The following is a 24140-nucleotide window of genomic DNA, read 5'->3' on the forward strand; positions in this document are numbered from 1 at the left end:
AACCACATTGCTAATTTTTATTTATTATATGTCAACTAGATCTGGACTAAAAATGATTAGAGTCCTAAGAAGATTCCAGTCATACTAACACTGCATTTTTGGCTTTGCTTATATGTAACGTGTGCTTTCTCTTTGCTCTTAAAAAAAACAAACAAACAAAAAAAAAACCCACAGTTTCTGAATGTAACAGATGAGGAGTATGAAAACATGAAGTGATCTGTTGGGTTGTAAGAGAGAAATTCACAATGGTGGTGAATTTCATTGCTAAATATAATATATTTATTTTCTTGCTTTTTATTGTTTATTGTGGTAGGAGGGGGAATAAGTAAAAAAGCAGGATTCAAATTCCAGAGAGAATCAGGTTTATTTATTTAGGGCTCATTTATATGTTTTGTAGCACCGAGGAAAATAATCTGAGGAAGTGTATTTATATAGAGCAGCATTTCTGCCTTATGCTTTCAGCCATTGTCAGCAAAAGTGTTCTGAGCAGAAGGAACTTTGATTTCACACAGTGCATCTGCTCTGAAGTTTGTAAGCAGTGTGTCTATAGGTTAGTACCATTTGAAGGACTTTTCCTACCACAGAAAAATCACTGTTGCCTTACCCTTACCCAGTCACCCATCTTCTACATGGGCCGTACTCTCCCTCTCCTTGCCCATGCTGTTAAGAAGCTTGAATTTTTACAGTCAATGAAAACTTGTATCTACTGTTTTCTGGTTTAGGAAAAAAAAAATATAAATCTGTTATTGTACTCTAAAATGCTATCCTAAAATAGAATAACAAATTCTCTGATGGATGAGGGAAACAGTTTAGCAGTTTGAGAGGACTCTTGACTATTGTAGTGATTTAGAATAAAATAGGGCATTGAGATGAATACTGAGAATTTTGATAGGCACCTTTAAAATGAATACAAATGAATTTGTTGTGATAAAACACATATTGGTAAGGTACCACAGATTGAAGAAAGACACGTATTATCTTGTTTCATTGTGAGTTACCATTTCACATATGCTCATGAGTCAAAAGTTATAAAAACACAGATAATATTACATTCTATCACAATCTATCACAGATCCATAGCAAATGTTAAATACACTTAAGATATGCTTTATGCTAAGTGGTAATTCCAAAGTACTTGCATGTAAGGTGTTGCACAATTAAAAATACTCAGGCACAATTTGTTTTGCACAGTACACATGGTAATAAAATATCTGTTTCCTCTAGATACAGTATATTTATTCACTGATTATATCAGCTCTTAGATTATGAAACATAAAAATATTACAAGCCATTACTGGCAAAATAAGTGTTTTACCAGTGTGTTCCTTCTCCTGATTCTCAATTTTTGTTATGTCTTGTTGCCATAAGTGAAACAGAATGAGGGTATTCATGTTACCATCATGAATGAAGGCTGATGGTTGCTAAAGTTGGTAAAGATAATGAAGAAATCGGTACTTCAGTACAAGTAATGGCCATTTTCTCCATCCTTCTGAAAATGTTATTCTGACATTTGATAGATAACATTTGTGTTGCCTGAGCTGTCTGTGAATTTAGAGAGTTTTAAAAGAGCATCCCATGGAGATTTTCAGATGGCTCTTCACTTCAGCATATTATGCTGTCTAATAGAGGTGTACCTTTGTATTCTTTTACCAAACATCTCTCCACACTCCAGTCTTGTACTCCCACTTCAGTTACATGAAGAGCAAAAGCATTTCATCAGCACTTCTAGAATCACATTTAGACTGAAAGTTTAGATATTAAAGAATTGAAGAAAATTGAATTATATTTTGTATTTTCACATGCATGTTCCATTAAGAGGGACACAGCAGTGAAACGAAGAAAAGAGGATCTGGTGAATCTAGATTTTCATCAGAAATACAGTCCACTCTGAATCCTTGAAAAAATATTGCAGAGAAATGATTGTTATGTATGGAGAGTCCATGACTGCACTTCCCCTGGTAATCGTAATCTTGCCTAAGGGTACTTCAGAGACTGTGGAAGCTGAAAAGCAAAGAGAGGAGGAGTAAATAAAAGTGATCTTAGTGCACCATCCTTCTTTGCCAAAGTCATAGGCAGTGTCTTAAATGTTCAGAGGTAATCATGAGCACAGTGTCTGGGATGTCTGCTCTCTCTAAAGAATATGCAGCATTTTTATAACCAAAGTCAAAACAGGACAGAAGCAATTGTTGAAATATAACATAGTTAAAGGCTTGTCTTCTATTTGTGTGTTTTGTTTTGTTGTTGGTAAGATTCATTATCTATCTGCCTGGTCAACTTTGTTGTTGCACGGACATGCTTTGTCATTCAGGTTTATAGTGCTTCTTCACACCTTGCTGCATATTAGACATTACACTTTAAGAAAGTGAAGTAGTTCTGGAACAACATCTCCAAATGGAAAACACACAAAAATACCAGACCACTGATGGCTTCTATTAAAATGTGTCAAAATATTGTTTACCTCTTTAACTTTCGTTTTATACCCTTGCTCAGTCATTAAACTGCACCAGCCATTTTCCAGAGTACAGCATGTATGTATAGCTGATGCAACCACCACGGTTGCCATTATGTCCCAGTAGTTCCGCTCTTCTGATTTTTCTGCATTTTTGCTTGTACTTTTTGTAATAACGTAAAATTTGCTTGGCTAGAGCAATATCCTAGAAACAGAATATGTCCAGGGATCTGCTGCCATGTACTGCAGAATCGTCTAAGTGACACCAAATGAAATCATCCCAAACTGAATTCAGAATAGTGTTTACCACAGAACTATGGACTCTAGAGCAGACATGATCCCTAATTAGTGTGATTTACCATATAGATTAAATTATGGTCATTCCTTAGAAAAATTATTTCAATTAATTTTCAGTACTATTTTAAATAAGGCCTTTAGGCACAATTGAGACTCATTTTCCTAAGTCCTACATTCCACAATTGGACATAAACTTCACAATTTTGTATCCCTGATGAGGATTTTTTCCTGCAGATTAGGAATACCGTCTATAGCCAAGTTAAACTATGTCAACAGTATATCAAAAATCACAGGGAAAGCTTTTGTTTTATTTGCATTTAAACACAGTTTTAAGAAATACAAAAACACCTGAAATCTGTTTATTTTGATAAAAGCATAGCTTTTATTTTACTGGTTAACTGGTGTATGACTTACTGATGATGTTATTAAAAATGTCCTTAAATACGTATGTGATCGAGAAGTTTATTACTTTTGAAATTGGTATCAGCTCCATTGCTATGTTTATTATTGTATGTCATCCCAGTAAAAAATGGTTATGAATCACAATTAAAATTCCCCTGAAAAATAAATGAGTTTATAAATTTTTAATTTAAAGTAATATTAACATTAGTAAGTTAATATTATTTTGAACTCAATCTAAGTTCAGCTTTCAAAATAATTATAAATGTTCTTGAAGGATTCCTTTGTTCATTCTTGATATGCCTGACACTCTTCACAAATTATATAATACATATTTTTCCATTAAATAGTTCTAAATATTTGCCTTTTCTCTAATAACCTAAGTCAGTTTTCTTTTGTGAACTGTAATTTAAGACCGCTTACTGAACAATAGACAGAAACAGGCAAACTATATTAGATGAACTAAACCCTGGCTGGAAATAAGTATAAAGAGATGTCACATACAGTTTCTTGACTCTGAGTCTTTCTTTGCCTGATGTCTACTGATGGCCACTGTAGGAGACAGCGTACTTGCCTACATTGTGCTTTGATCTGATCAGTATGATTATTCTTTAACACTTATGATATTTCTAAACTAGCACATAATGCAAAACTTGAGGGTTGGATTACTAAAAGCATCAAAATAACTGTGGAACCTAATTCCCATTCATTTGAAATTAAAAAACAAAAGTGAAACAAACAAAAACCACACACAACAATCTTACATGTTAAAATCTAGTTGTCATCCAGACAGAGCTTTCAAAATCCATCTATAAGGCATTTTGTTATTTCCTACAGCACTGTTAATTAGCTTTATGTATTGTATCTCCACTGTTTTATTCACATTCTTGTACCTTAATGCACTTTACAATTCATTCCCATAGCAAAACAAAACAAAACAAAAAACCCTGACAGCAACTGAAAGCAGTTTTTAAACTTTTCCTCTGCTGATATGTAACATCTGTATTTTCAGGACGATAAATCATTATTTGTATTTATTATCTCTCAGAGAGAGAAACTAAATAGTTAGAGTATTTTGAAATTAATTTACTTCTTTGTGACTTATTTATATTTAAGTGTTGAGCTCCTTCTCTTGTATTCTTTCTAGAGGGTCTGAACGCTGACAGCATTCGACAAGCCTCAGAGCAGCTGAAGAGTCGCTGGATTGAGTTCTGTCAGTTGCTGAGTGAAAGGCTGGCATGGCTGGAGTACCAGAATAACATCATTGACTTCTATGGCCAGCTGCAGCGACTGGAGCAGACAGCAGTTACTGCAGAAAACTGGCTGAAAGCACAACCAACACCAGCAACAGACCCTGCTACAGTAAAAGCTCAGTTGGAAAAATGCAAGGTTAGAAATTCTTTTATTATATTGTACTTCCTGTTTGTACCAACAGGTGGCCACATTGTCACCCACACTATGAATATAAAAGTGGAAATTGGACTCCTTATGTTTCCAAGAAAATCATTGAAAATACTTACTGAAGGAAAGGAAGGAATGGTAAATGACAAGGCTAGAACCTAGTATGTGGGTATTTAAAGTTCTGTCCTAAATATTTAGTTATTTTAAAATATTTACATACGTAAAGTTAGAGAACGAGGCCCCTAAACTCTTTATTTCTTTTTTTCCTGCAAGGATCTATTTCTTTGGTTCTTCATTAAGAAACTATTGCTCGTTATCTCTGGCTGTAAGGATCTGGGCCTGCAAATTTTCTTCATTGTCAAGTCCAAAATCCTGCTACTGCATACCACTTTACTTGTTACATGCTCTGCATTTTGGTGCAGGGTTGATTGGGTAGTTGAAAGGAGGAATATTCTTCTGTCATCATATGACAGAATTCCAGGAATTTGTGCACAGTCACACCCATTCAATCATAATTCTACATAAATGTTTTTGGTTGTGTGCTGCACCATTGTAGAAATTCGCTCATCTTTCTTGCTGTAGACAACTGTGTAGGCAGGGGTTGTGTCATGACAGTCACTCTTTGCTGTGTGTTTTTGTTTTGAACTAGCACATGGAGACTTTTGAAGGGGGCATAAGTACAATACCAATTTTAGAAGTTTGCTCAACCTCTGAGGAAGAGTTTAAATGTGGAGAGCTGCTTATATATGCACTCACTTCCTAGCTAATACTATTTGACATGAATCCATTTTGTAAACTGAAATGTAGTTATGCATTATAGATTTCATGACATGCTTGTACAAGTTTTTTCTCTATCAAATCTCTGGTTTCTGAAGCTCTCAAACTAAACAAATGTTTGAAAAACACATTTAGAGATCTCTTTGTGCTATTATTTCTATTTTCATGTGTTTCCAAGCTGGCATTGTGCTTACAGGGGTTCTCTGGTTTTCTTGCAAAAAGCTTCTGTTAGAGAAGCTCTGCTACAAACAGTACATTTGGCTTACCCAAAGATGCTAACTTTCCTTTTTTCTTTTTACTTAGCAGTTGCTAGTGTTACAATCTGTTTAAGGTCTCCAGAAGGCATAATAGCAGAACCTGAACCTGTAATGTATTACTGTGGGGCTGCTGGAATTCTATGTGATCTAATGGAGATGGTCCAGGACTGCGGCAAATGTGGAGTTTTTATCTTCCTATCTCCACATGAAAGGAATGCTCCTCAGGCATGGAGTTTGGATGTACAATCTATCTCATTTTCTTTGAGCATTACACTTCTAAAGTGTTAATGCCATGTGAAAGTAACTTCAAACAATGGGAACAGAAATATTGATTGGTGAGAAAAGATAAAAGTATTGCTGAGATTTGTTCTTACTATTACTGATGTAGTTGGAAGCAAAACTATTTTGTAACGTGCAGTGAAATGGTGATTTCATGGCACTAGTGATTTCATTTGGAGAACAGCTTTTTCTTGATTTTTTTTTTTTTAATCCAAACATGCAGGACGAAATCATCCGAATGTCAACCCTTCAGCCTCAAATTGAACAGCTAAAGGCTCAAAGTCAGGCACTGAAAGAGAGAGAACAAGGCCCAATGTTTTTGGATGCTGACCTTGCTGCTTTTACCAGCCATTTCAAACAAATACTTGCTGACATGCATGCCAGAGAAAAGCAGTTACAGACCAGTAAGTATTCATAACAAAAGGTCAGTTTGCCTGACTAACATGCAAAGAATAGGCGTGTACGTTTTGCTTTCCTTCTTTTGTATTTGCTTTTGTTGCACTAAACCAGTAGTACGATTTAGGTGATCTTTTTGTAATTGAATTAGCCTTTTAGAAATTATCAGTACATCATTTATACTATATTAATAGGAAAACAGGGGAAGGTACACTTCTGAAATAAAGGTTTTACTTAGTGTAGTTCTCCCATCAGATTTACTCTTTATAGCACGTATTTGGACAGATTTAGTGGTATATTTTGGCAACATAAAGCTTTATTTAGTTGGATTATGAGACCGAGCTGCCTCTATCTCTGTCAATAGAGAGGAGAGTTTAATTTCAGCAGTGAATCTGCTCTAAACTTGTCTGGAATAGAAATTTAACTCCATAAAACTCATTAAAAAGAGTAGCTAGGGTATCTAGTTTTTCACCATGAGGTGAACTGTTCCTTTTCTTCAACATAAAATATGTTTGCTAGTTGTAACATTATTTGCAGTATTTGTAATAAAATGGATTTTTAAAAGGGAGAAGATGCTATACAAAAAATGAAGGTAACTTTATTATTGATAATAATAAATACCTTTTATACTATGTATTCCTGATACTTAGCATGCCAGTGACTACTTTCTGTATTAATTATAAAATTAAAAGTAAAGTATCAGATAAAAATATAAGCTTAAATTTTCTCAGTAGCAAAGAAATTATTTTTCCCTCAAACCAATGATTGTACTGTTTTGAAATTATACATAGTGCTAGCTCCTTCTAGTGGATCTTTATAGTATTCCTCCTGAGTTCTTTGGAGATGTTTGGAATGATTCCTTTTTTAAAGATTTTTTTTTTTTTTCAACAACACCTTATTGTTGTCCTCCTGTAGTTATTTCACACATGCACACACACAAACTGGAGAGCTGATTATGCATAAGGGAACTGAGAAAATTAAATACAAGTATGAGACACCATGTGATGAAAGAACGATTTGTAGAAATTTAGTATTAAGGACTGTAAATTTATTCATAACACTGAAGATGGCCATGAAATGGATCATATTTAACAATTGCTAATGCCACACGGTTTTAAATGTTGAAATTATTTACCATTCTGCCAACAGGAAAATATGGTAAATGTTAGCTTCTTAATGATTTATTCAATACATAATTTTGTGTAATTGCTGCTTCTGCTTTAGCTGATTTTACTACAGCAAGACCTCACGAACTAACCAGATGGTTATTCCCGTAAGCGAAGTAGTGTGCATTGCCTGACTTACACTGTCACAAAGCAGGGGTTTTGCTTAAGTTTTTCCTGGCAGTAGCTGTTTGTTCCCACTTCTGTGCTGCAATATGCTCCCATTTGCTGTCCACCTGCAGAAGTAGCTGTCCTACAGTGGCAGCACTGAACAGGCCGGGATGAATGTCCTAAACTGATAGAGCACAAAAGTCCCTGGATGAATATTTTACAGAACCGTGGTCTCTTGTTCTTGTTTTACGTGGCTTCTCTGCATCACAAAACCTTCATCTAAAACGGTTTAGTTGTCAAGATAAGACTGTTTTATTTAATATGGTATATGCCTGTACTGATACTTTAGGTGAGATCATAGAATCATAGAGTATCCCGAGTTGTGAGGGACCCATAAGGATCATTGAGTCCAACTCCTGGCACCACACAGGTCTACCCAAAATTTTAGACCATGTGACTAAGTGCACAGTCCAAATGCTTCTTAAACTCCAACAGGCTTGGTGCAGCGACTGCTTCCCTGGGGAGCCTGTTCCAGTGTGCGACAACCCTCTCAGTGAAGAACCTCTTCCTAATGTCTAGCCTAAACCTCCCCTGCCTTAGCTTGACACCATTCCCGCGGGTCCTATCACTGGTCACTAAAGAGAATAGATCAGCGCCTTCCTCTCCACTCCCCCTCGTGAGGAAGCTGTAGACCGTGATGAGGTTCTCCCCTCAGCCTCCTCTTTTCCAGGCTGAACAGGCCAAGTGACCTCAGCCGCTCCTCATACATCTTCCCCTCTAGGCCCTTCACCATCTTCGTAGCCCTCCTCTGGACACTGCAACAGTTTTACATCCTTTTTGTACTGTGGTGCCCAGAACTGCACACAGTACTCGAGGTGAGGCCGCACCAACACAGAGTAGAGCGGGACAATCACTTCCCTCGACCGACTAGCAATGCCGTGCTTGATGCACCCCAGGATACGGTTGGCCCTCCTGGCTGCCAGGGCACACTGCTGGCTCATATTCAACTTGCTGTCAACCACAGCCCCCAGATCCCTCTCTGCGGGGCTGCTTTCCAGTGTCTCATTGCCCAGTCTGTACATATAGCCAGAGTTGCCGTGTCCGAGGTGCAGGACCCGGCACTTGCTCTTGTTAAAATTCATGCGGTTGGTGATTGCCCAGCTCTCCATATGATAACATCAGATAATGATGTTGCTCGTTCTTTATTTGTCTTCAGAAATTTTATACACAGTTTTTTCAAAGTGCTAATTTCCTTAAATAACTCTGCTGTAGATATGAATGAACATGATGGGGATACTGCATTATTTATAATCCTGTTTCAGGAAGGTCTTAGGAATCAAAAAAAATGTAAAAACCAAACCAAACAAGCAAACAAACAAACAAACAAACAAAAAACTAGAAGCTGAACTTTAGAATATTTCAAAAAGTCCTGAGTGTTTTCTATTAATTTCCATGACTATTCTTGGCTATTGAACAGAGAAAAGACTGTATCCCATGTCTTCACTGTAGTCTTAGTTTAATAGAAAATGTTGGAATTTGCTGGAATTGCATTTTGGGTATTTCAGCTTCTTGTTTGCATAAATTTTTGATTCTAAATTTTTGATTCATCATTAGTGTTTTTTGTTTTGTTTTGTTATGTTTTATGTTACATTACTCCATTATCTTTCTGTCAAATAAGAGTACTTAGATAATCTGCTCTGGTTTGTTTACAGGGAATTATTTCTGGCAAAAAATAAATTTCTCTAGTTCTAGAAGATTATCTCTTTCCCTCTTTTTTTTGTTTGTTTGGCTTAGTTTTAAGGTTCATGAGTGTTTAGCAGCTTTTTTATGCTGTACAGTAGATAAATAAAATATTAAAGGTTATATCTGATTTTCTCAAATGTTTTTCAACATGATTTGATTAGCATTTCCATTTATTAAATATATATATATATATATAAGTAAATTTTAAATCTATTTCCTAGTTTGTTTGCAAAGTATCTTACAGCTGGGCTACAAGTGACATTGAAACTGTTATGATACATAAAATAATATTTCACCAATCATTTTGTACTTGAGGAATAAAAAAAATAAGCAAGTGTCTTGTACATTTTGTAACTGCAAGCTATTTTTAAGACCTGAACTATGTTTTAATATTAGTAATATTATTTTTCTGTTTGGTTTTGAGATATTAAGTTTGCTTAGCTTTCTTTGAATGTGCCTTTTGAGCTGAAAACACAGTTCAGATGTATGTAACAAAAATTTTAATAAGTAGCATTCAGGTAATTTAATTTTTCTGTTGCATCTATTTCCTCAGGTAACTTTTTATTCGAATACAGAACAAAAGGAGAAAACAATCTGTGAAATGAGCCTGCATGAGATAATGTCCTCTACTCTGTAGTTCACTTTTTCATTTTCCTTCAGAGTAAAAATGAAAATTTTTAAGTATGGGAAATAAAACCACATACAAATTTTGCATCTTTAAATATATATGTAGTTACATTATATCTTGTAGAACTGGAGAGGGCTTCCTTTGTATTTCTTTTAAGAGGTGAATAAATTAGAGAAGTGGAAGTGTTAGAGCACTTGCAGAACCTTGGCTATGTATTATATGAGATTCTTTAAGATTCCACTTTGAAAGTTCATGGTGAAAGATGTGACAGAAGGGAATCACAACCTTTATGAAATCACTAATGTAAGGACTGATGAATTGCTTCAGAGATATGTATTACAAAATAAGCAAAACAAAATTTTGAAAAAAAACATAATATAGTTATAAACACTGCAGTTGATACTGAGGAGATTTGTATGGGAAATGCATGCAATTTTATCTAAACCATTTGTTCCAGGCAATAAGTCTCTATTGAAATGATCTCATAGGTTGTATTCATTGCCTTTCTTCTTTCACAGTGATGCAATGAACAGTGGGATTTCTCCTGATGGACAGGAGATGGACATTGTAACATATCCAGTGGGATTTGGTAGTTGTTGAAATAATTGTATTCTCATTTTATTTCTGTTTCAGGAAAAAAAAAATAACCAGAAAATCCATTCACACACACAGAAAAAGGGAAAGCCTAATTTAGGTGTAGTTTGGGTTGAGGACTTGCTATATCTTTTTGACTACCAATTCAATTCCTCATATAAATATATAGCAGAATCCATATTAATACTTTGTGCTCATCATTTGGACTTCAATCCACAAACATTATTGTGGCAAAACAAAGTTTAGGATAATAATAAACAGGTCTGGATGTGTGTGTATGCTATCAGCATGGGGAATTTAGAGATTCATACTGCCTATAGTGAGACCATAAATGTGTTAGATTTTAGACAGATAAAATTAAGTAACAAGGATTCCACTGCAGGAATTTGACTGAATTCTCATCATTGACATCCACAAGTTGCAAGAACAGTACAGGCAATTGTTATCCTAAAATATGTTAAGATGCTTTCTTGTGGAGGAAAATGCTGATACATCATTAAAAGAAAAATCTAGCTCAGAAAAAGGTATTGAAAAGTAAAATTTCATTACTAGTAATCTGGAAAAGTGAAATAGGAAAACTGTTGTTTCACTGAACTTTAAAGTGCTTTTTAAATGGAATATTTAGTAGCCAAACTGGAAAGCCACTAGCTTGATAAAATCGACATCTAAAATCCTGCTTGAACTCTTAGTCCTTCCTGCAAATAGTGGAGAACATCATTAGTTAAAAATGGAGAAAAAAAAAAAAGTTATCAGTGTTTTAATGATTCTAAAGTTGTTATTATTGGCAAACTTTCAGGATAAGAGTTTTGTGCAGTTTGGTGGAGTTTGCTGTAACAACAAATATTATGTTTTTTTGACCTGTTCTGTGATGTTCCTCACTACTGTTGAAAATAGCACTTGTATATAGCTGCCTGAAGACATTAGCCAGAAAAAATGTTTTTCATTTAAAGGAGAAAACTGGTATTTATAGAAGTCAAACATTATATCAAAATACTGAATTCCATTTCATATTTTGTAAAGAACAATGCAGATTAAGAGTTGTATACTTTATCATATCTGAGCTGTTAAAATAATGTCTACATTTGGAGTGATGAGTTTAAATGTGTTCTAAAATAGAAATGGTTCGGATTAAATGAATCACAGACAATACAAATATAACTAAGTGACTTAAAAGTTTTAAAATGCTATTTCAATAGACCAGCTGTTAATGATGGTGTTGAGATGAAAAATGCCTGTTTTCTGTGTTTGCAAGCATACATGTTTGCAAGTTACAGTTGCTTTCTGTGTGCATACAATACACCAGAGGGAAAAAAAAATGTTGTCTTCCGTGGTAGCAAGTCTTGGCTTTTTAAGTCTGCAGTTGTGTGTTATAAATCAAATTAGGAAGGATTTTGAAAAGAAGAAAGTGCACCATACAGTATGCCCACAAGAGAGGGACCTTAAGTGGACCTGATTTGAGTATGTTATGATGTCTTGCTGACAATACAAGTTTTTCAAGTAACTTTCTGTTGATAACTACAAAATTAAGTTAAAATAAGCAGTGCATTCTACCAAGCACTGTTTTATGAAAATGTAAGCAAGCTTGCACTTTGATTCTCTTCTTTGTCAAAATTGCTTTTCGGACAGTTATATCATTTTCCAGTACAGTTGCTTCTCAAACACTGGAGACATACAGGAGATAAAAATAGGTGTTACCTTTTTGAGCTTTTATATACTTTATTTTTATGTCATACAAGTTGGAAATTTTTCAGTGAATTAGCCATGTTATTTGTCTGTATTTTTCTCAATGACTGTAGAGGAAACTATTGTTGAGGGAGTATTGCACAGGGAGTATCTCTACTAATGAGTTGGTGTGTGTTCCAGATGTTGTCTATTTAATGGCAGCTGTAATGTTGTTGTAAGAAGCACAGTGCGATAAAATTCAGCTTTAATGTAGAAGAGAGATTCATCTTCTAAGCTTTTAACAGATGTCCTAAACAGAACATTTTACTTGAAAAGAAACATTTAACACATGAACACGGGCCATAAAAGGGAATGCTGTTTTCCTACTGTGTTTCTGAAATTAGATTTTGGGTTAAGTACAATGGTTGATATGTTGATCTCTAAATACACACATTTAAATTTTCTTGTCCATTTAAGTTTTCATGTGATCTAGAACTCAAGAGAGACTCAAATGTTACACAACTAAAAAAAATTACCTAGATACCATAAATGTTTGTAAGAGTGTATTTAATTCTTCAAAAGTTATCTTCCATAGTTCTTGGAAAAATCTGGAGCTGATGTACTGGGTCTGTTGCAAAACAGCCATTAACTTCAGTAAGGCTAGGTCCTCTACAAAACATCTTCTGTCAACAAAACAATTAATGGAGTGCAAAATGGTTTTATTTCTTTCCTTTTTCTTCCCCACTGAATGTAGTTTTTGACAGTTTGCCTCCAGCACACTATAAAGAGACAGTGACTACTATACTTTCATGGATCCAGCAGTCAGAAGCTAAACTCTCCATACCTCAGGTTGCAGCTGCTGAATATGAAATCATGGAGCAGAGACTCAGGGAACTCAAGGTGAGTGTTCAGACTGTGGAAAGAATATCTCAAAAGAAAAGTTAGGAGCAACAGAATCATAAATTGTCATGAGTTGAAGCTTGTCAGCTGTTGAAGCCTATGGATCTTGAGTGATTTATACCCAAGGGCTGCAGAAGACATTGGATACTTGCTTCTGTCATTTCCTAAAAGTTAAAGGAGTGAAAATGTTATTCATCATTGAAACCAATTATATAAAATATTGAGTATGTTAAGGAAAAGCCTTTGTTTGTCCTCGTGATATATAGAATATTCCTTTGATGATAGCTCTATTCATTAAGAATAGATTTAGCTTATTTCATTTTCTGGTGTTCACATGAAAACATATGTATTTTGCAAAATGCAGCATGTTCATCGTCAGATTTCCTGTCAGGTTTACGAGCAGATACAAATATGGGACAAGTTTTGCCAGTGGGTACAAACCTTGCCTTCATTTCAATGTCTGATATTGTCTTACAATCTAGTGGCTAATAAGCATGCTGTTTGGTGGAACTAACAATGCACATGTAGAAATAGGAGAATATAGAAAGAAAAAGTTAGATGCAGCAAATTTGGGTAAGAATTGGAAAAGTTTTAAGAAGCTATCAAAGACTTTAAATCATAAAAGCAGTTCTAAGTTTACTCTTTTTCTCCATGTATAATTTGATTCTTTTAAAGTGTGGTCATTAGGACCGTAGTAAATTGCTATCTCAAGTTAGTGAAGTGTATGTGGATTAGCTCTGTTAACAAGTATAAACAAGTCTGGTTATATTATCAATTAGACTAAAGATTCTGCATTGTAGTTTGTGTGAGAAAAGCAATTCCAAATAGCCTAGTAGTATATCATTGGAATTTTTAGCAAAGATGTTTTAGCATTTAGAGTTTTCAGTCCTTTCTTCAGCAGTCTCACTTATGGCTGTGAAAAATTTGTTCAGAATTGCCCAATACATGAATCGGAATCCTATTTGCTGCTTATATCATAGGCTCTACAAAGTTCCCTGCAAGAGCAGCAAAAGGGCCTGAACTATCTCAATACAACTGTGGAAGACTTGTCCAGGAAAGCCCCTGCAGAAATCAGCCAGAAATATCGATCGGAGATTGAGGTGATCGTTGGCCGCTGGAAGAAATTGTCATCACAGCTGGGGGAACATTGCCAGAAACTTGAGGAGCTTATGACTAAACTCCAGCGATTCCAGGTTAACCAACCTTTTTCAGCTTCAGCTATTGTTGTGGCTTTTGGCCATAGGAAATGCATAGCATGCGTTTATACACCTCAACAAAATAACAATAAAATGAAGTATCAAAGGAGCATGTGAAGCTAATGTGTTAAAAGGGTCACTTGATTTTGGTGCGTCCAAGATTTGACTTTAAGTTCTGATTTTGTGGCTGTTTCTGCCCATGTATTCTAATGGTAAAACTTAACTTTGATTTCAATTAAATTGCTATTAATATTCCTCTACTTACTTTTTCAATGTAGTTGAAGTACTTTTTTATGCAGCTGTGGTGGTTTTACTGTGCTAGGCAGCTGAACACCACAACCGCTCTCTCACTCCCCCTTCTTAGAAGAGGAGGGGAAGAAGTAAAGAACAACTCATGGGTTGAGATAAGGATAATTTAATTAAAGGAAAAAAAAAATAATTATTAAAGAAAGATTGTTATTAATTAAACAATTTAACTAAAGGGAAAAAAGTGGGAGGGGGAAAGGGAAAAACAAAACAAAACAAAAAACAAGTAAAGGCTATGTGGAAGTACAGAGGAAAGAAATTACTCTCTACTTCCCACAAATGAGCGATGCTTGACCACGTCCTTGAAGCAGGGCTTCAACGCAGGTAGCTGGTGTTCAGGAGGACAGACGTTTTCGCAACAAGATCCCACCCCTCCCCTCTTCTTCCTCTTTCCACCTTTTATTGCTGAGTGTGACATCATATGGTATGGAATATCCCTTTGGTTGGTGTTTAGGCCAGCTGTCCTGGTGATGTTTCTTTCTCACTTTTTTGCCCACCCCCTAGGAGGGTTGGAGAGAGTCCTGATGCTGTGCCAGCACTGCTCAGCAGCAGACACAACACTGGTGTGATACCACTGCTGTTCTAGCTACAAGTGCAGAGCACAGCACTGTATGGGCTGCTGCAGGGAAAGTTAACATCCCAGCCAGACCCAGTACAGCAGCTAAAGTAGCTCTAACCATATTGACTTTAATAGATTCACTTACTTGATTAACATCATTTGTTGTATGGTAGTATCTTGGCAGCAGTTGCCAAAAATTGGAAGTGTACATGACTTAGAGAATTATTTGATTTTTAGGTATTCAGAATGACAGCATTGGAACCTTATATATATATATGTGTATATATATATATGTATATGTGGTATATATACATATATATGTATATGCAAGCTGTATATATATATACGCTGTATATATGTGTGTGTATATATATATAGCTGTATATATATATGCTGTGTGTATATATATTTAAAAGCTTTAAAATAGATCAATTTTTAACATATTCTTGTTCTATCTACATATAATTTCAAGGGACATGTTTCAAAGCAATTCAGATTAACTGGTCACAAAAATGGAAAAAGTATTTCTATGTTTTGGGGTATGTTTTTCTCTCCTCTTCCTTTCCCCCTCCCCCATATGAACACTGACATACTCATAGAGGATATGGCAAAGAAAATTCTGAAGGCTGAAGTCCTGCAGACATACCCAAAACCATATCCTCAAAGTGTGTCTCTCCTCAGTGTTCTCTTTTCTATATTTCTTCTATTTACAATATCAAATATTTCAGTCCTTGTCCTTGGTTTGCTGATAATAAAGCATGATGCATGAGTAGTTCCGTGTTGTGAATAATAATACAGGAACATATGAGCTGAAATTGTTATTTTCAGCTTAATTCAATAGAGTTGTAAAGTATTCTTACACTTCTGCTTTTGTGCAGAAAAAGATAAAAATAAAATAAGAGTAGAAATAAATGCTCATTATTTGTTATATTTCATCAGTGTTTAGATAAGCAAAATGAACAAAGAAAAAAGGAGGGAAACATCTTACCATTTATAATTTAGCTACTGTGCTACAGTAACTCCAAATTATAACTTGTTTCCATAGCTACATCTCTAAAGTTCAAGGCTGGCCATGGCACGGGGTTTAATAGTGTGGTCAGTTAGCAGCCAGATGCCCACTCAGCTGCTCTCTCACGCACCCTCCTCAACAGGACAGGTGGACAAAATAGGATAGAAAGTTCTTGAGTCGAGATAAAGACAGGGAGATCACTCACCAATTACTCTCAGGGACAAAACAAACACGCCAGTTAACATAGATTTGGGTAGCGAGAAATGAAAATGAAACTTAAAACAACACCTTCCCCTCTGCGCCCTGGCTTTTTCCTAGGCCAAGCTTCACTCCATTGCTCTCAACTACACCTCTCCCCACCAAGCAGTGCAGGGGCATGGGCAATGGGGGCTTACTGTTAGCCCATTACAGTTCAAGAGAAGTCTGCTCCCATGCAGGCTCTCCTTGGGCTGCAGCTTCCTTCAGGAAATACCCACCTGCTCTGTCATGGTCCTCCATGGGCTGTGGGGAAACACCTGTTCCACCATGGTCTCTTCCACAGGCTGCAAGGGAAACTCCAGCACCTGGAGCACCTCCTCCCACTCCTTCTTCACTCAGCTGGGTGTTAGTGTTCGCACTGCTGTTTCTTACATTTTTCCCTACTCTTCTGTCTGTCTGACATCTTTCCCCTTTTTTAATCAGGTTTGTAATGAAGTGCCATCAGCTTGGCTGACAGGTTCAGTTCTGCCCTGCAGTGAGTCAGTTGTAGAGCTTGCTGTGTCTGGCATGGGGCATAGAGGCCACCCCTGAACTGCATCCACCCCCCTAATCACTACTAATTGCACAAAACAGAATATTCTTTCTTTGTGAAATTCAAGCCTGTATCTTTGTTGTCCTGAATTTTCTGGACAGAAGTGTAGAGGTTCAATCACTGTTCTTAAAAGGAGAAAGTCCTGTCCTGAACATCATGGCCATGCTCTTCAGAGCAAGTATTTTTAAAGCTATCTGAGTTATTGTTGAATACAAATCTTGGCCTTTATTGCTGAAATCACTGTGGTATACAGTTAATATAAAATTCATTGTCCTTTCAACTCCTTGAATGACTTGCCTTCCGGACAATTGTTTTAGCTGTTGTAATTCATGTAATGTGTCTTCAATGGATATGATAACATCAGTGTTGATAGATAAAATGCATTTGCAGTCTGATTCAAAATGCAGATTATACATTTGATCTTCATTGGTAGCTGGAGACTGATTCTTTTTAAAATCAATTCCATCAGATCTATATTTTGCAGCACTAATGAACTATACTTTAAGTATTCATGTAAAGGTATTAAATTTTTATCATGAAATATGATTCTGAACTATTTTTACTAAGTGATAATTGAATGCACAGTAGAGACTTCAACTTTGTTTTGGTAATTGCCATTCAGAACTATACCGATAATTTCTGTATGATTATTTTTATTATTTCAATTCATTTTCCATGGTAGCCTGTTGTTCTTAGATATGTCAAGCACATTAGAAAAATGTTTCCTTTGGTTATCTACCATGTAATAGTTGTTAAAGCATTTTGGACGCATTTTAAGGCACAGTCTGTGTTCTAATGAAATGTCCTTTTTTATGTTTTAATTTAATTTTGCTTTCAGCATATAATAGTGATATATACTTAACTGTTAACAAAAACAATTTGATGAACAAATGCATTATAATTTCCCTTTTTAATTTTTGCCATTTGTCATTTTTATTTTAATATGCATCTGTTTACCTAAGGTAGCATTTTAAGGTAATTTTAAGTGACTTTTTTTTAAAGGACAGTTTAAATTTCTCATTGACTGCAAGATTAAATAAAGTCTTTCATCTGTAGGATTGAGCAAAGCTGGATATGGTTCTCCTGTCAGATCATCAAATCTCATTCTACCTTTTATGGTCTTAGGTTATCTATGTAATGCTTCCTTGGATTGGTAGAGTTCCTTATTTGCAAGCACTTGATGTTCAACTTTTCTTTTTCCTCTCCTCTCCCCTCCCCTGCCCTCCCCTAAATTAATTGCAAGGCTTAATCAGTAATTTGCCTTACATATACTTTAATTACAAATATTCTAGTGCTATAGATAGTAAATGAGACTCAGTTTCTGAAATCCTCTTTTCGATTCCATCATTGAGTCATTACATGATTTCAGTTTCTGGAGTGAATTTGTTTTTGTTTCCATTACAAGTTTTTTATTCCGAGTAGTGAGGGAACTTTTTTGTTTTGTGTTCTGGTAGAGAAATAGGCAATAGAACACACAGCTTCCAAAATGAGCCTGAAATTTAAACTGAACCACAGGAGGTTTTGATAGGTTAGCCTGAATTAATTGCCGAGTATTAGTAGTCTGAAGCCATACAAGGACCTAATGAACACACATGCGGCATGTAAACACAAATGATATCTGGGAGGCATAAACTTGAGAGACAGGAAGTTGCACACTTGTAGACGCATTGAACTTGGGCAGAAATATTCGGATTGCAGGAGTCCCAAATAAAATTGGTTTTGCTTGTTTGTATTTGCATTTTTCTGAGTACTTTCAAACAGTCCAATAATAGCAAAATTAAATTGCAGTGAGTTTTAGTCATAGTGCCAGAATGAATTAAACTATTGCCAGTTACTGATATTCTGTGACATGCCATAAAATGCCTTTGTAATAAACAGAATGACACTAAAACACTGAAGAAGTGGATGGCTGAAGTGGATGTTTTTCTAAAGGAAGAATGGCCTGCCCTTGGTGATTCAGAAGCGCTGGAAAAGCAACTTGAACAGTGTACAGTGAGTATTACCTGTCTGCTTGACAACTATGTCTTTTTTATGTGCTCAGCTTATATAGAATTTACACAAATGATTACAATTCCTAAAAATAAATTCATGTTGTAAGAGGGTTGTCTTTTGCAGTATATTTGAACCTGATTAATTTCCTGTGCCTGAAGGAAAGTTCTATTAAAACATGGGAAAGTTAAATACAGAGAGAAAGTATACAGGGACTGTATCAGTATATATTCATAGCAGGAGCAAAATGTTGAACAAGAGGGGACTTGCATAGAATAGTAAGTTAGCAGCCTCTTAAGATAGTTGTTTATTTAGTTTAAGTTTACTAACATTGTATGTGTATTTGCTGTGTGCTGTATGATCTGTATCAGAAGATCTTTTTCTACATCTACTATTTACACATGATTTACAGACTTTTCTAACTGAACTGAAACAACTTGCAGGTATTGCAAATCATATCCATTTTTCTCACTAAACTTAGAAATTCCAGGATTTTCTCCCTGCAGAGTTTTAAAGCATCATGAAGTAATGATACATCCTTCATAGGGTTTACAAATTTTTCTGCCTGCCCCAACAGAGTGTGTAAGTGTAGTGAATCTTGTAACCCATAATAATCCCTGACTATGTTCAATGGAATTTACAAGTTCTGTAAATGTTCTGGCAGGATGTGTAAATATTATGAAAGATACATACTGATCTTACAGAACTGCAAGCTCCTCAGCATTACTCTGCTACCCCTTATTTAAATAAAAATTGTTATAAATTGTATGGAACAACTCTTACCTTTTACAGAGTTGTGAATTACATGCAATTGATTTAGAATGTCACTTGAATTTATGAAGAGTTTGCATAAATATTAGCCACTAATGTCAATTGAATAAGAAAATTACCAAAATCATCATCACCATTTGCACTTTTACACTTAGAACTTTTTCTGCTATATAGTAAACCCAGGTAACATCTGAAGGACTAAAGAATGCCTTAGGAAGTAAAATTGAAGGTGGCAAGTTAGAACTACCTCAGGTTTTAAATAATATTCAACTGCAATAAAATTCTAATAACTAGAAATAACCTGAGGACATCACCACTCAGATCATTCTAAGGAAACTGTCAGGTGAATTATCAACCCAAGGGTAATGCGTAGTTAGTAAGATAGCTTAAAATAATTAGTAAGATAGCTTAAAGTAATTTTCCACCATTATAATAGGATGTTCTTTCACAAATACAAATAAAAGATCTAGACATTGTAATAGATATTCATTGTGCGAAACATTATATATAGTGTATATGCATATATATACACTCTATGTATGTATATGTAAAGTGTAGTATATGTATATTTAAAACCTTATATTCTATATTTTGCAAATGTACTTTATGTGATACAGAATAGCTTACCACATTATGGTTGCTCATTCCTTTTTATTTATTTTCATAGTAAAGTCTGTAAATTGTGCTCATTTGGTTGGAGATCTGAACCAAAGACATGTCAAAATCTCATGTAGGAACATTTTAAGAATAGTATAAATGCACGTTTGTGTGAATGCTGCTTGCCTAATCTTCTGTTATTCCTTTAGGCATTAGTAAATGATATCCAGACAATCCAGCCTAGCTTAAACAGCGTTAATGAGGTTGGGAAGAAAATGAAGAGTGAAGCAGAGCCAGAATTTGCTTCCAGAATAGAGACAGAACTAAAAGAGCTCAATGTTCAATGGGAACACATTTGCCAACAGGTAACAAGTCTCCTTCTGTGACTGGTTCTTTTTAAATTAATAATCAGATTTCTCATTGGTAGAATTTGTCCTTCTATGCATACCCAGTAGACAGGAAAGATTTAGAGGAAACCAAAGAAAATCCAAGATGGTGATTAATGCTTTGAGATATATGAAATATCTCAAGTTTCTGGTACAGATACTAAGGAATGTAAGGGTCTCAGTTATTTTGAAATAAGAAATGAAACTTTCTGAAAGACGAAATTCAGGAGATATGCTGTGCTCATTACAGACAGAGAAACAGAGACTATTATATAAATTACTATACATGTGCAAAATACCATTCTTACACTTTTCTGATAAGCACAGTTATAAAAAAGTTGATGTTGGAAATCTCTAAGACATTTTATTGACCCTGTTCTGTAGTCTTTCCCATTTGACAAGTGTAAAGTTTTTAATTGCTTATTTTTGTAATATTAATATACCAGATATCTTTGCACTTCTTTGAAAGAATATTCACATAAAGCCTTGTAAGTTTACAAGTCTCCTACAGTTTTATTCTGACTTCCCTGATAATTTTCCTGTAATAGTTCCATTCAGTACACTGCACAAATTAATGCCTCTCAGTAGGCATTTCTCATACAACTTCTTCAGTAACAGCTATTAAAACACATGAGAAGTAGTAAATATATAAATCAGGTTGGATTGTGGTGATTTCTTGAAAGGATTTTGAAAAGTCAGCTTGAGTTAATATACATGCAATTAATATGATTGTGAGAGCTAACAGTCAGTATTCAGATACTCTTGCAGATGATAGAAGATTACTTTCTCTTCCGGTACTGTAACTGAGAAAGAAGCAATTTTGCAGGACCCCATGTTGTTCTGCTTTCACACTTGTTGGACATGACCTTTTTCTTATTACCCTGTTTTGCCCTGTAAAACATTTGTGTAGAACAACTTTTAACAGACAATACTCAAGGATGGGTAACCAAACCAGTAACAGTCAGAAACTTAGGCCAAATACTAAAACACTTTCCTCCTGATTATACTGATTTATCTAAGTAAAATTTACCTAAGTAAAATTTACGTGCTCAGGATATTGGTGTTATCAGCTCTGCATACCCAGTTCTGAAAATGGCACCATGGCAACTAGCTGTTTTTGTTGCAAACTTCTTTATACTGAGAAAGATGGCTTAGTCACTGCTATTAGTTATGGACAATTTTGGTAGGCTGATGCACAAGTCTATAAATGGCAATATAGTACAAGTTATATAACCTCAATATAGCGATAATGATTGGCAAAGGATTTAATGAAAGGTTTTTGTGTTTTTTTTTTCACTCTAAGGTAGATATTTTCCTCCAGTAGAAATTTCCTTTTTTTACTTACATTTCTTTAGGATATACACTTTTCCGAGGGATTCAATAATGACTTCATCAGCAAGAGTAAACTATGCATATTGCTTGTTTTATTCTCTAACTGGTTGCATTCAAACTGGCTAAAAGGTCATCTGAGGCTCAAGGGGCTCTAGTTTCATCCTTGGGTGTACTTTCAAGGGTGTACTGTCTAATTTACAGCTCTAAGCATAGGATTGAAATTGGTTCTTTTCAGGATAAAGTACTGTTAAGTTTGTTCAGTAGTCTAGCTTCACATAACGTTTTCTTTATTAAAGGCCTATGCCAAGAAGGCAGCATTAAAAGGTGGTTTGGATAAGACTGTGAGCCTCAGAAAGGATTTGTCAGAGATGCATGAATGGATAACACAGGCTGAAGAAGAATATCTGGAAAGAGATTTTGAGTATAAAACACCAGATGAATTACAGAAAGCTGTTGAGGAACTGAAGGTAAAAGATGAACAAAGACCTTGAAAAGTTTTTAAAGTTCTTTTTGAAGCTTCTGCTGTAACAAAAGTCTACTCTTTCATATAGAAAGGCGTCTTTTGATATCTATTTGTTAGCCTGAAATTTAAAGTAGTAGGTGTCTTCAAGTAATTTCTATTTGGAATATGTTTGAAGATATTTAAACTGTCACAGTGCTTCATAGCTAGTTTTTGTTGTTTTCTTTTTGTTTTTATTGGATAGTAGATTTCGTTTCAGCTTCAACATCATGTTACTTAAGGAGAAATTCCCAAGAATCAGATGTTAGCAGCAGTTAAGTGATAGATAGAGTTTTATGTTTTATGCTTATAGGAGAGGAAGGGAGAGAGAGAGAATTAGTGATTTAGGATGTCAGGATGCGTTTTGGTATATACTGTTAATTTCTTTAAAAATAGCATATTTTGTCTCAAATAATGTTTCTTTCTTGTGGGATGAATGTGGTCTTTGGACAAACACAATAATTTGTGATTAATGCTCAAGTATACTCATGCTCAACCACTGGATGTGGACCTGATTTTTGTTTTATAGGTGAATTGTTTGGCCTATACCATTCAGGAATTCAGATTACATGGCCTTAATCATTAAACCTGGTGAAATGAATTTGTAACACAATAGATTTTTTCATCTGCAGTTTGTAAAGTTTTATGGCAAAGGTATTTGGAGCATTTCTTAGGAAAAAATAAAAAAATAAAAAAAAAAAAAACACTTTTCTGAAAACTCCAGAAAGCTAAATAGTTGTACGAAGGTGTATTGTAAGTGTGAGAAATGCAAATTGCAGTGAGTACTGTGTATTGCCAAAAAAATGAAAAAAAAAAACAAAGTGTTTTGGATGCATTCAAGATCATAGCAGAAAGTCGGGGAATTAATTAGCTGTTGGGTGTGGGTTTTTTGTTGTTGTTTTGTTTGGTTTTGGTTTTTGTTTTTTCCTTCTGACAGAGACAATTCTGAAGGAGTTATTTAAAATCTGCTTCCTTCTCAAACCAGAATTAAATTTCGTTTTTACAGAGAGCAAAGGAGGAGGCCATGCAGAAAGAAGTGAAAGTGAAGCTTATTACTGATTCTGTGAATAATTTTATAGCAAAGGCTCCACCTGCAGCTCATGAGGCTTTGAAAAAGGAACTTGATGTTCTGATTACCAACTACCAGCGACTATGCAGCAGACTGAATGGAAAGTGCAAAACTCTTGAGGTTGGTTATCTTGTCAATCATTATATTTATAGCCATTCTAACCCCAGAAGTAAGGTAGAGAATGAAGGTATATTATTGTATGGGATCATGAGTAGCCCAAGGCTTTCCTGAGTGTATGAATTATATACTAAACACCGCATGTATTGAGAGTCGTATGTGCTGGAGAGTCAAATTAAAGAAATGCCTCAGGCATGGTTCATAGATGGGAGACAGCAATAGCTGCTCTGGGTTTTTATCCCTTCTGAGATGAAGCCAAGCATCTGGCTTCTGTAGCAGCCCTCTGATGTTGTCTTCACTAGCTCCTCTAGGCTTCTTTCTTCCATGGCTAAGGATTTTGATTAAACGGCCCCAAAGCAGGACAGGTGGTGTAATATCAGCACAGGAACAGCATGTGATCTGCTCGCAATCTGAATGTATCTCATGCATTTTGAGTTGACCCAGCCATTTTGGCCAGTTCCATT

At 35.3% G+C, this 24140-nt stretch overlaps 1 protein-coding gene across 23 annotated transcripts in view; it reads left to right on the forward strand.

Moving 5' to 3' along the window:
- DMD (dystrophin) overlaps window positions 1-24140 on the forward strand; it is a 1241121-nt gene that overhangs the window by 514598 nt on the left and 702383 nt on the right. For all 23 annotated transcript variants that reach the window (XM_080576230.1, XM_080576221.1, XM_080576232.1 and 20 more), the window contains 8 exons: window positions 4293-4534; window positions 6083-6263; window positions 12911-13056; window positions 14037-14249; window positions 18795-18908; window positions 20483-20638; window positions 22288-22458; window positions 23497-23679. In XM_080576230.1, the coding sequence (XP_080432356.1) occupies window positions 4293-4534; window positions 6083-6263; window positions 12911-13056; window positions 14037-14249; window positions 18795-18908; window positions 20483-20638; window positions 22288-22458; window positions 23497-23679 (1406 nt within the window). The remainder of the gene's footprint in view (window positions 1-4292; window positions 4535-6082; window positions 6264-12910; window positions 13057-14036; window positions 14250-18794; window positions 18909-20482; window positions 20639-22287; window positions 22459-23496; window positions 23680-24140) is intronic.

Source organism: Anser brachyrhynchus (assembly GCF_964034855.1).
Source record: "Anser brachyrhynchus genome assembly, chromosome: 1".
Lineage (NCBI taxonomy): Eukaryota > Metazoa > Chordata > Aves > Anseriformes > Anatidae > Anser > Anser brachyrhynchus.